This window comes from Corvus brachyrhynchos, unplaced genomic scaffold (genome assembly GCF_000691975.1).
Source record: "Corvus brachyrhynchos isolate BGI_N302 unplaced genomic scaffold, ASM69197v1 scaffold4, whole genome shotgun sequence".
In the NCBI taxonomy this organism is placed as follows: domain Eukaryota; kingdom Metazoa; phylum Chordata; class Aves; order Passeriformes; family Corvidae; genus Corvus; species Corvus brachyrhynchos.
In genome coordinates, this window is record NW_008237878.1 from 7693959 (window position 1) to 7706740 (window position 12782).

Consider the following 12782-nt stretch of genomic DNA (forward strand, 5'->3'; position numbering starts at 1 on the left):
ACCCCCCTGGACACTGCCTTGGCCATGGCAGCTCTGCACGAGCAAGTCCATCTGCACCCCGGGACAAAAAGCAACCAAGAAAAGAGAGCAGCATTGTCCAAGAGGCACCCACCGGCTGGCGGGAGCTCATACTGAACTTCCAGCACCACCCTCTCGCCCACGTTCTTCAGCAGGCTGATGATCTCGTCATGCCGCAGCTTGGTCAGGTTAATGCCATTCACCGACTTGATGTAATCCCCCACGTTCAGCTGGTCACTCCTGCAAAGAAACAAAATAAAAAGCAGTGGTAGCACAAAGTCTCTGTGACTGGCACAGCTGGCAAGTAACTGTAGGGCTTTCTGAACAAGCCACCAACACTGGGCTGATCTCTGCTGTCTGATTGCATGTGTCTGCTATCAGAGGGAAGCACTAAAATTGAAGCCATCGATCTTTCCTGTGGCAAGTGTTCAGATCTGTACATATAGCAACAATCGCAGTGTACGTGTTCACAACCTCTCTTTTGTTGCTCAGTTCCCATTCATGTAGAGCAATCAGTCAAAAAAAAGCACACCAGGATCTGTCTGAAAAAAATCCAGCAGGGGAAGAGAAAACATCTTTGGTTTTGCCCGTTTTCTGCAAAATTGTTCAATTACTCTTTCCTTTTTCCTGCTTCTTGGAGCCTTTCTTTGCCCATTGCTTTTCTGAGCCAATAATGTTACTTCTACACTCAGTATTCAGAACAGATACAATATTAAACCACTTAGCTTGATCAAGATGTATTGTACCATGCAGCTCTCCTGACAAGGCTGCCTAATTTCACAGAATCCCAAAAATCCCTACACAAAATTTCAGAGTGTAATTGCACAGAGCATAGGAAATAACTCAAAATAGAAGACGTTCTACTTCCCGGAGCAACAACTTTGCATTCTGGGGCACTTGAAAAAAGGGACTCGGGTGCCAACTACTTTAATTATAACTCTATTCATTCAGTAGCTGGAACATGCAACTATTCCTCTCCATTTCTGCTCTGCTCTCTGTACCTCATTTCCATTTCTCACCTTGCAGCGAGTCCTCCCGGCCTCAGATTGGAGACTCTTGGCTTTCCATCTTTGTCTGTGCCACCTGAAATGGTTAACCCGAGGGTGCTTCCTTCTTTCTTAATCAGCTCCACGATTGTGACCCCTCTGAACTCCTCTGAAAGATCGGGAATAAAGACAAACAACTCAGTGGAAGGCACATTCCTCTCAATCCCAAGGACATCCTTTTCCTACAGTTGGTAGGAAAGCAGATCTGGGATGATTCGTACAACTAGCACGAAGAAAAAGCCTCAGTTTATTTGAAGTTAAGTTGTAAAACAGAAGTGTGTCCTGGTAGACCCACAGCAATGACTGCATGCAGGTCTGGCAGGCAGGACCAAGGCAGAAGAATAAGGGCTTATGAGAGTAAAACTTGTGTTTTGAGGTGCTGGAGGCAGTAGAAAAATTCAAAACCAGGGTAATGGGATCTCAGCAATGGTCCAGGGAGACCACCTCAGGAACTATGTTTGCTATAGAGTGGGGAGGTCATTAACAGAGCTATGTCAGCCAGTCACAGGTACACAGGAAGAGGATGCTGTGACCTGCAGTGGCTGCCTGGATGGACAGAACAGGGTGGACCTTAAAATACTGTGATTTAAAAAAATATCATGATACATCAATATAGTTGGGAGATACAGAACAAAATGTGGAGAGGGGTGAGATCCTGCCATCGTCAGGGGTAGGAGGGGAGGCATGACCTTGATTCATTCACAGCACTTTGCTCACCCATCTGCACCTAGTCCAAGTCAAGCTCCCTACTACCAGCTCATCTACAGCTGGAATTGAAGGCATGAGTCACTTTTACACCGTGACTTGTTCCACATGCACTGCCTGCCATCAGACACAGGTCCAGATTTGGGGGTGCCTACCCCACACCTGCTGCACCAGTGCTGCTTCTCTGGGTGCTGCAGACTGTGCACATTTTACCTTTTCTAGTCTAAGACAACACTCATCTCTGTCCAGAACCTACATATAAGCCCAACCTGGTACCAGTTTTGATCTCATCACAGATCATGTCTGGGTTTTACAAAAACAGGGTTCCTAAATTATTCCAGCTTCTGGATTGGGCATGGAAAGGGCAGTAAGTGAGCAGGAGAGTCAGCCCTGGCCTAAGGAAAAGACCAAGAGCTCTGAAGATTTGGCAAAAGGCAGCTCTGCAATACTGCACACAACAGACCTCACACTCTGCTCAAAGGGGGCTAGCCGTGGGGCAAATAGGATGACTTCCACACCTTGCCAGAGCCTCCTCTCAGAAGCTTTTACACAATTTGTCTATAGCATTATCCATCCACCTCCACTGTCTCAGTGTACAGAAATCTTCCACGATTTTACAGGAGGAAACCAGTCACCCTCACACAGGGCGCCCTTCTCCAAGGCTGTGCAGGAGAAGGTGGTGAGGCACTGGCAGCACGCAACAAACAGCAGCCCCACAGATGTGGACAAAAAGCCCATGTTGCAAATGGCCCAGGAGTTTGTCTGCACAGCAAACCTCATCAGGCTTAAATTAGATGCTCTGTTTGGAGAGGGAACATTTGAAACCTCTTGCACACTGATTTTCAGAGCAAGGCAGGGCCCCTTAAACAGCATATTGACACAGAAGATCCATGCTGGTGCAGGGCCTCCTCCATCCATCCAAAACACGGAGTCCTTTGGCACTGTGGTGCCTCATCACCAGCACTTTGCTCCTGTCCAAAGCCACCAGGACACCAGAAATTGCAGCTCACTTAGAGTCCTGCCATGCACTACCTGTTTCGTAAAGCACTTCCAAGAATAATCTGTGCACTTGATTAATGTGAGTAGGGAACCTCTTTGCAATCTAACTCCAGTCTGGCAGGCGTTTAGGCACTGCTGGGCACCCATTTAATATGGCACTGGCAGCTCCTTGTAAAAATGTCAGCTCCATAATACTTCTGCTCTTTAAACTCAGTTTTGATCCCTTGCCAACTGCAGTAAGTTAATTTTCAATTCACCAACCCGGGAGCCCAGGGGCTGCCAAAAACTTGGGGGGCTCTCCACCGTGCTGGAAAGAACAACATCCGGCACCATCCCGCAAATTTCCTCTCAACTACAGACATAACTGATCAACACAGATGGTGCCACAAGGGGAGACTATTAGCTTTTCAACGGGGTTTAATTTTGATCCTTGATAAGTGTTTAAAATGAGAACTCCCAGAGTGCAATTACCCATGGTTATGGGTTCAAGGAGAAATCACTGCTCCAAGAAGGCAAGTCCCTGAGATCAATCAATCAAGGTCAGTGATAAGGGATTTTGACCCATGCTTCTCTAAATCTACTGCCACTGTCACAGACCCACACAATAAAAAAGTGAGCTGGTTAAGGAGGATCTGGTCCTTCAAGACATAGTCCTTAAGCACCATATATGAGCAGTCTTGGATTTCTTCTACTGGCATATATGATTGGATTTTGCATCCCAGGGCAGGAAGAGCACACCTGATTTTTTCCCTTCCCACTGAGATGCCTTGCACTGAGGTTGTTGGACACACTGGCTCTTGAGAGCCTCTCCCCATCAGGGTTGCACTACAGTGGTAATGTCATACCGAATATCCCCTGGAATAACTACTGAATGATGAAGCAATGGCAGAAAGGCCCCGCTTCCTCCCCATTACCTAGAACACACTAAACTAACCCTGTGACCGGGTCATTAGCAGCCAGAAGTCAAAATCAAGCCCCTGGCTTTCCTAGGAAGGAGATAAGTTGTCCAAGGCAGCCCATCCAGACCTGCTGGAGTGCTGCTGGCACAAGAAGCCCAGCACCAACAGAGGCAAATGAATTACCACTTCTCCACTTCCTCTTCAGCCCCCGGGGTGTTTCTGCATGGGAAGGTTTATCTCACACAAAAATTTACTGTGACTGACTAAATATCAAAACAAACTCAGTCAGATGTGGGAAATACGAAGCTTGCCAGGCACTGCCAGTCTCCCTCCCTGCCTGATGAGCTCAGCTATGGCAGCATTTCTTCCCTCTCTCCTTTGCTGCTGTTTTCTTCTTGTGAGTGTCAGTCCAGTGCAGCAATAAGTCCTTTCCCAGCTCCCTGTAACTACCATCAACAGCCTCACACAAGACAGAGATTGTACCGGTAAGACACCACTCACTGAGATGAGTTACTACCATCCATTTCTGTCCTCCAGCAAAAGCCTTGCTGATAGATGCACCAAAATTAGTGTTTTGAGAGTTTTATTCCATTGTAGGGGGATACAGGTAAAGTATAATGGATGCCCCAATGTTTTGGAGCAGGAGGTGATCCCCTCCTTTACCTGGGATGCTTTGCCTCCTGGAGACCAGGGCTGCGTCCATCCCACCAGAGTCCTTGCTCCCCTTCGAGTAAGGGCCATCGTCTGCAAGCAGAGCAAACATAGAAGCTGAAATTAGTACCAAGAGCCACAAGCAACTAAACCAGAGCACTTTAAGAAGTCGTCCTGGTGACACCAAAGTTGGGATGAGATCTGTATCACAGACTGCAGGCAAGAAAAAACATTACCAGCCCTGGCTTTGCACTGCACCATGTGAGCTCTCACCTTGTAGAGACGGAAATAAGAACGCAGTAACGTTATCTGATTTATTCTTCTTGGAGCTAATCTGCTAGGAGAGAACAAAATTCCCTTACTCCTGTAATTATGTGGAACAGCTGAGAATAGAAAAAGCTGGGGCATTAGTCTCACAAGTTTCAAGCCTGTCATTATGCTTGTGAAGAAACTTACGGTCTTTGGAAATGGAGTTATATACATCAGGACACTAACAAGGCACTAAATCACTATACTTGAGTGAAATTGCCTATTCTTATAGATCCCATTATTTCAAAGTCACATTTTCCTGCTGCTGTTCCAGCCTCTGTGCAATACAGAGAGCACCTTCTTTTAAGTGATTAAAAGAAAAAAAAAAAGTCAGAGTGAAGAGAGAATGTCATTATACACTGTAAATACACTGTCCAGCATAAGCTGAAATTGAAAGCATCTAAATATCTTTGTATTCTTCCATTGGAAGACTGCTACAGAGGTATCACAGAGCTTATCTGCAGAGAAGGTAGCATGCTTCTACAGATCTCATTTCCATCCATCTAAAATGCCTATTTTCATGGCATTTCCTAAAAAGCTGGTACTTTCCCAATCAATAATTTCCCGTAACCATGTAGTACCAAATAATTCCCATTCTCAGTGACCACATTCTTGGTTTTTTCAGTAGCTGTGAAGGTTTAGAAGTTGTACATGATAGTATAAATATAGGTTACTGAAAACTTTATCCATTTATTCCTGTGCACAGCCCTTAAGTAAATTACATTTAAGTTACAAAGAAGTTTTTGTCTCGCTCCATACAAAGTGAACAAAAATTTTAGTTGAGCCCCATTCAAGACAAGGGTCTGTAGAGAGAGGACTCAATCCCAATGTTCAGTTTGCTGGCAGTCCACTTTCCCCCTAAACAGAAAAATGATGGTGTAAATCTTAGTCTCTCTCACCGGGAGGTTTTTCCTAACATCCTGTTTTACCCTCTCTCTGTCACCCCATCCCTGGCAGAACTACAGAGTCAGGTAACAGGGATTGTTTGGGAGTATACAGCAAGGTGGCAATTCCCAGGGGAGCAGCAGGACAATGCCAATCCAACTGCTCCCTACCCACATTCCCAACAGCTACGACCACCCTTTATTGCTTTCCCAAATGCAGCAGCACATTGGAAAGGGAGCCCTAAAGCTCAGGATACGCAGCACACGGCTCATTTTTCAACACTGGAGGTAATTGTGCAAAAGGCACCGGCAACACACCCTGGACCATGCAGGGCTGGAGCTTCTCACTGGCACTGGAGCATCAGTGTGCCTTTGGTCCCACAAGACACTGTGGAGGGTGAGGACCATCCCAGTATGCAGCTGCCTTCCACATGAGAGCACTGCTGCCAGCTCTGCTCCAGGTACCGTGCTCAAGGCAGCGACGTTCTGCTGCGGATGGGATCCCTGCGTTCCTGGAAAACCACACAAGATGGTTCAAAGCCAACTCCATAATGTGCTGGCAAACTAAAGCACTGAACCATCTGTTTCACATAAACACACCGCCCAGACCAGACAGTCACCAGCACCCTTCTGTGCTTCATTTTCCCATCACAACCCCGATCAATGTTGATAGGAAACCCCAGTTCTCTACTGGTTACCCTCCCTACCCCAACAGCTGTTGGTAAGCATGCCTTGGCTTCCCTTTGAGCAATAAACCAGGTTGCCTGTGCATTAACAACAGCTTCCAGCAGCAGCCAAGTGGCCAAGAGCAGTAGTGACCCGAGCTACAGGCCCTGCCAGCAATTAGCAACACCCCCCCTGCCCCATCCCACTGCTCCTGACAGCCACGTCAGCCTGCAGATAATCAGCACCACAGATCCCCTTGTCCTATTGCTCCTCCATTCCAAACCCAGTTGATTATGTGAAAAATGTTTGGTTTTTTTCCCCTCATTATCTGGCTAAAGTGTTTGAACAGGAAAGGAGGCTGCCACACGCCGCCTGCCGAAATGGGAACTGGCATTTGCTCACAGGAGCATCCCCACCACACGCGGCTCTTTGTTCATTTGCAGCCCATTTCCTGCTCTGCCACTCAAACTGATAATAATGGAGTCACTTTTTTATTAATATTTTGTTTGTTTGTTTGTTTGTGCAAGGGGTTACGTTGGTTCTTTTAAAAAGGAACTCCTTCTCTTTGTGCTCTCAGTTATTTCTTCTGCCTAGCACAGCAACAGTTTGGTGGTGAGGCTGGTAACCAGCCTGACTGCTCAGTCGGCCTGAATCACAGTGCCAACCCAAGCAGTGAAAAGCCATGAACCTCTCTTCTCCTTAAAATTGGGAAAATAACTCTCCGTTTTTAATCCTGTGCAGGTTCTTTGTGCAAAGAATCCGTGCTGGAGCTATTAGAGTTGTATTTTTCAAGCTTTTTCTCTCACACCAAGAGGGCCAGAAATTGAGGGTTTTCAAGCAGTGATGGTAATGCTGGCTCTAGACCTTTCAGAAAAGCTCACCAAGTACATACGACCCTCAATAAAACTGATATTGCAACACTTTCTATATATTGATCCCATGGGGATCTGTGACAACATTAAAGTTCCTGTAACTCTTTAACAGTAGTTTTTACTATTTACATTCCTTACTAACACCAGAGAGAGGACTTCTAAGTCCCTACACCTTCACACAGAGCTCTGAACTCTCTGTGTGTTCTCCCCTGCAGAAACAGTGCAGAACAGTGATACACGTCTTGTACAGTGAAAATAAAGAAGAGATAATCCCCATCTCATTCCTTCAAAAACAAACTGGACAGATGAAAGAGCAGGAAGAATCTCCATGCTTTAGCTGGGGGGCAGGAAGAAAGGAAGGTCCACTACCCCTGCAAGCACAGGCACCAGGATGTCCTGACATCAGTTAGGTGCCAAGCCCAACTCTATTAAAATGGGGAAAAAAAGGCTTCCTTGGAAAGAGCACTGATTTAGGAGTTCATTATCCCTGCTGAGGGGAAGGGAAAAGGAAGGTTTGGGGTTTAGAAGAGCTATTAGTCTATGTTATTAGCAGAGATCACCTCTTAATGAAAATGAGCATTGGCTAAATCAGATTCTGTGACAATTAGGCTGCTGTCTGCAAGTTGTTCAGATTCCTGGATCTCTTTAAGACAGTTCCTGCAGAGAAAGTGCATTAATCTTATGGGAAGACCAAGAGGTAAAACCTCCCATTTGTTTAATGGAAAAAAGACGGTTGGAGACAGGGTAATTGCATTCCTTGTTTAGAGAAATGAATACCAAACCAGCATTAAGAACCAAAAGCTGTTCACGCTAAGGCAAGCCGGTATTTTTTGCTACAATAAAAGCATGAGGCTGGAAGCAGAAATCCAAATGACTAAAACTAAGTGCAATTTGATCCATTTTGAGGAGAGTTATTTCTGTAAGTCTAGGGAGGCATTTATCTGTAGTCAGGCAAAGAGCAGCCAGGGGTACATGAGCGTGGGTCAGGCACCTAGTGATGACTCAAACTGCGGCCCTGGGAGCAAACCTACAAGGCCTGGGATTTTAAAGATCTCTGAGTGCCATAAGATGCAGACATGTACTTCAAAAACAGACTATAATCACCCAGCTGCATCTTTAGGCATCTCATCACCTTTATAAAGTTGATATGTTACCAGAAGGAGGGGAGGGGGAAAGTGATATATCCATGCACACCCATTCTGAATCTCAGACTGGTATTTAGCTCCCACATGACACAACCCCCACTACAGCCTGAGCAGGGGCTGAACCATCATCAGAGGACAGTAACACAGTCCTTCCCACTCTCCCCAGGCAGCACTCCACATGGCAGCACACCCAAAGGCATCTCATGCACCAGTGATGGATGTGGGCTTGATTGCAAGGCTGTACCCAACTGCCCCTCCAGCACATCTTCCCCAGGGCAGTTTGGGTTATTTCAGCACCACCGCAGCAGGTCGGGGACAGCAGTGTCAGCTCTGCACAAGAGCAGCACAGCAGTGGCCTCCCCTCTTCAAAGCACTTAGCCCTTAACATGGAAGACAAGTAGATCCAGAGAGCCCAGGACAGGGAAAAAAAAGCCCATTGAACACTGTTACAGACTGCATGATTTCCTGAAACTACTTAATTACGAAGTCCGCTGCAGAGCAAGAGCTCCTCCCATGTGTCTGCTTCAGACAAGGGGCTGTTTGCATGAAGGATCCCACCTTCCCCAAGCCTTCCACAGCAGGTGGCTTGAATTTTCTTAAGCTCATCTAAATCCACAGCTCCTCAGCCCCTTGGAAAATTTGTACATGAGTTCACTACAACCAGTACGGCTGCTCAGTTCTTTTCCCATCTCTAGAAATACACTGCTTTGGCTTTGCATCATTAAAGTTAAAGAAAATAAATAAATAGAACCCAAAGAAACAGATAAAACACCTCTGTCAGTGATCTCTAGACTGCTTTCCCTGGAATACTGCAAAAGTTGAGCTAAAGCATAATCCTGCCCTACATAAAACTTGTCCAAGCATATAGCAACAAATACACTAAATCCTTAGACAAGATAGTCCATGCTCCTGTGAAGTGCTTAAAACAAGAAAAGAGAAAGTCACTTTTGCTTTACAACTCTGTGCCACAATTTCATTGTCATCACACTGATTTTGGCTTGCTGCATCAAAAAAAAAAACAAAAAACCAAACACAAACAAAAATACCCAACCTGGAAAGGGCCCAGTGTTTCCTTCCTCACGTTCTATTCTCCAGGAGGTGGGGTGGGGCTTTTGGAAGAATGCCAGTGAAAAACCCAGTGCCCACCACAGCTCTACTCCTCCCCTCAGCCCAGGGCACCTTCCATGTGACTCTCCCACAGGACTAAACCAGACTCAAGCAGAGCTTTGAAATGCTTTTCCCTTCCTTTGCGCCAGGAAGATTTAAAAAAAAATCCCCTTAACCACTGAGCTCAGGCTGAAACAAACCAAGTTATTTAGGGAGCAGCTCCTCCCTAATTTCATAAATACATGTATCAACAAACCTGGTAAAAATGGCAGAGGTTGCCTATTGTGAAGAAGAGTCTCTTATTTATCCCTTTACTGGCAGCAAATCCTCTGCCAGTTTATACTCAGGAGATACCCAGAGACAAATGAGAACTTGGGGAAGTTTCCTCTTAACTTGTCTCATCACAAATTTCTGAGTGAACAGCCCAGGAAAACAGCCATGCTGTACACAAACCACCCTTGCTGGAAACAAACTGTTGTCCCAAAAACAACAACTGAGCTTTATCCCATTTTCCCAGATAATTCTGGGGAAAAAAATTATCAACCTGCTGCCAGTCCCTGTGCCAGCCCTACTGCAACAATGCTGTGCTCCCAACTGCCCAGGCCACGGAACATGTTCCATCAGCTGCAGCTTCTTGTGCCACCAGAGGCTGTTGTGGCAGCTCTTCCACTTGTGTAGTTGTTGGTCCTGGCTTCTGAGCCAGGAAGAACTTGTCCAAACTTTGAGATTATTCCAAGAGGAAGTTGTACTTCTTAGTTTCTTCTCCTCAATAGACACAGCATGAAATTGATCTCCCCACACCCTCCACGTCTCTCCTTCTGTATTCATTCACCTACCAACCCTTCTCAGGCATGTGTAATTTCATAACACCTGCTGCTGTATTCACAGGATTCAGTTCTAGGAAAGATACAATAACCTATTGTTCAACAGAAACTCCGTGCTTTGTTCTTCTGGTTTTTTTCTTTTTAATAAGAAACCAAAATTACTTTTAAAGGAACAATTTGTTTCAAGCAATCATTTTCAACTGAAATGCTGTAGATAATTATTTGCATAGCAGTGGCCTTTATGGGACCAAGATATGAGTGAGAACATGTTCCTGTTACCAAGCAGGTTGGCTTCCAGGGGATACCAAAGGGTATTTCTCACCCCCTGCAAGACTGTAGCAGATAACACTGATGGAAGATTCCTGCTTCTCATGAAGATGAGGGAAGAGTTTCTGCATTCAGTAAACAAGTTTTATGTGCACAAAACCCATTTAAGTTGGCTCTGCAGAAAAGCCAGGCTTTGGTAAGGTTTAACTCACATCAACTTTCACAGGATATTAAACACCTCTCAAGGACTGATCCAAGTCCCATCTGATAAGAATGAATGCTGGACTCAGCTTGCAGTGCCCACATCTGGTACGCCTCATGTTTTCATTAAATACATTACACTCCAGAAAAAAAAAAATAAAAGGGAAGAAATGAAAAAAAACCACAATTTAAGAATCTACAGTCAAGCTGCCATTACAGTCATGTCTTTTATATACCAGAGCCACTGCTACAATGCATTGTTTGTTCCCATTATTGTTTTGGAAGCCAGCACAGAGTCACTTTATCTAATCAGCACATCCAAGGGACTCTGTGATAGAGGACCTGGAAGCAGTTCTTAATTTCCACTCAAGCTGTATTGAGAGATGGAAGAAAAAATACTTGAAAAAGTGACGAAAATTTTTTATTAAAGGCAGCTCCTTTTTTTTCTCTCCTGGTTTTGTGTGAAAATTAACTTCCCATGCTGTTCATCTACTGTCTTCTGCACCTCTGGAACCCAGTGGCCAATATCCATCAATATCCATCAGCCTGGAGGGGAGAAAGTGCAGCCTGAAAGAGTTTTATAATCTTGTAACTTTCAATAAAAATGTGTTTTGAGTAGAAAAGACTCAAGTTATTGCTCTCAGAAAAGCAAAGAGCTGTTGTGCAAACCAGCTCTAGATCAACTTCACTCATTTTCCTCTGCATGGTAGGGCAGAGACCAAGGGATAGTGGATGCAAAACTGTTGGAAATTAAGTGTCCCTTTGGTCTTCTGTTCACAGAGGAGCTTATGTTGTTCTTCTGAAGAGGCCTGTGATTTCATTTCTTTAATTTAAAAGTATCAGGGATGACTCTTTTCTGATTCTGGTGAGGATATGCTTTTGTGCATTAAGTTAGGCTTATTAAGAGCTGCTTGAGGGATTTCACAGGCTGGATCTTCAGCACAAACAGCTTTTCCCAAAAAAACCCCAAGAATCTTCACTTTTATCTGTCTCTTCCAAACAATCCTCTAAAAACACCCACACCAAGAAGATCCCTCTTCACTCAGTGAGCCCTCTCCAGTTCACTTTTCTTAAGCAGTCCCCAGGAAGGTTTGAATTTTTAGTGCTAAAAAATAGAAAGAGAGAAATGGAGAGAGACTTCACTTTGTGCCACCCTTCTCATCCTCACAGGCATTTTCAGACATCTTCATCAGTTCATATTTATGAATGATCCAGTGGCAGAGGAACCCCTGCAGTGCCTCACCCCCTTGCAGGTCATTTGCGCACACAGACCCACACAGAGCATTCACAGCAATGTGGTGCATGAGAGACAAGAACAGTGCAGAAACCAGCTCAATGAGATTATTATTTCTCAATGGTTCTAGTGCCTGAAATGATGTTATTGAAGTTACATTTTCCAGTCAATCTGGCAATTTCTCTTATTAAGCAGCGTGGAGTGTACTGGGGAGAGTCCAACACTGAGCTGGAAAGATGAAATATTGCTGATACACTGTTTGTGTTATCTGAAGAAACTACCTTTCAAAAGTAAAAATTAAAGAGGAGTAAGATACATTTTCAGACTGATCTCTCATGAAAGTTATCCAAGTTAGCAATTGTAATATGGTGAGAAATGACCAATAAAGTCTAACATCATTCCCAAGGAAGAATGTCTCGCTAGATACAACTGGATTTATTAATCTAAGCAGCAGGCAGCAGTAAATCCTAGCTGGCATGGGAATCAATTCTCCCTATTAACTCCATGTAAGCTTCCAAACTTTTTCTTGAATACAAAATGCAGCCTGCTGAATCCAAACCCTGAGGACTTACCTACTTTCAAGCACCAAATGCCATGCTAAGTGAATGTGGACTGAAATAAAATAAAAAAAGATAGGTCTATTGTGGGTTTTCAATCAAATGAAATTAAGTACTGTCAGTTTATTAGATTTTAGCACTCAAATCACTGGTGCCACCTAAGCCTAGAGGCCACTATTACTTGTTTAAAAACCCTGAAGTTAGTCAAAAAAAGGAAAACAAGCTTGGTTTTAATGAAAACCATCATAAATGCTTTCACTGCACAGGGCTTGGCTCCAAGGTGCCTTCCAACTAAGGCAGCTTATCAAAAGGCTATACCCTAGCAGGCAAAAGCTTTTTTTTTTTTTTTTTTTTTTTTTTAAAATAAATAAATTTTGAAAAAAAAAACCATACTCATT

The 12782-nt window shown here is 44.5% G+C and overlaps 1 protein-coding gene across 7 annotated transcripts in view; it reads right to left on the minus strand.

The window, feature by feature from the left end:
- GRIP2 (glutamate receptor interacting protein 2) overlaps nt 1-12782 on the minus strand; it is a 266026-nt gene that overhangs the window by 56296 nt on the left and 196948 nt on the right. For all 7 annotated transcript variants that reach the window (XM_017732544.1, XM_017732542.1, XM_017732543.1 and 4 more), the window contains exons 2-4: nt 4331-4411; nt 1038-1173; nt 113-258 (exon numbers count right to left, since the gene is read on the minus strand). In XM_017732544.1, the coding sequence (XP_017588033.1) occupies nt 113-258; nt 1038-1173; nt 4331-4411 (363 nt within the window). The remainder of the gene's footprint in view (nt 1-112; nt 259-1037; nt 1174-4330; nt 4412-12782) is intronic.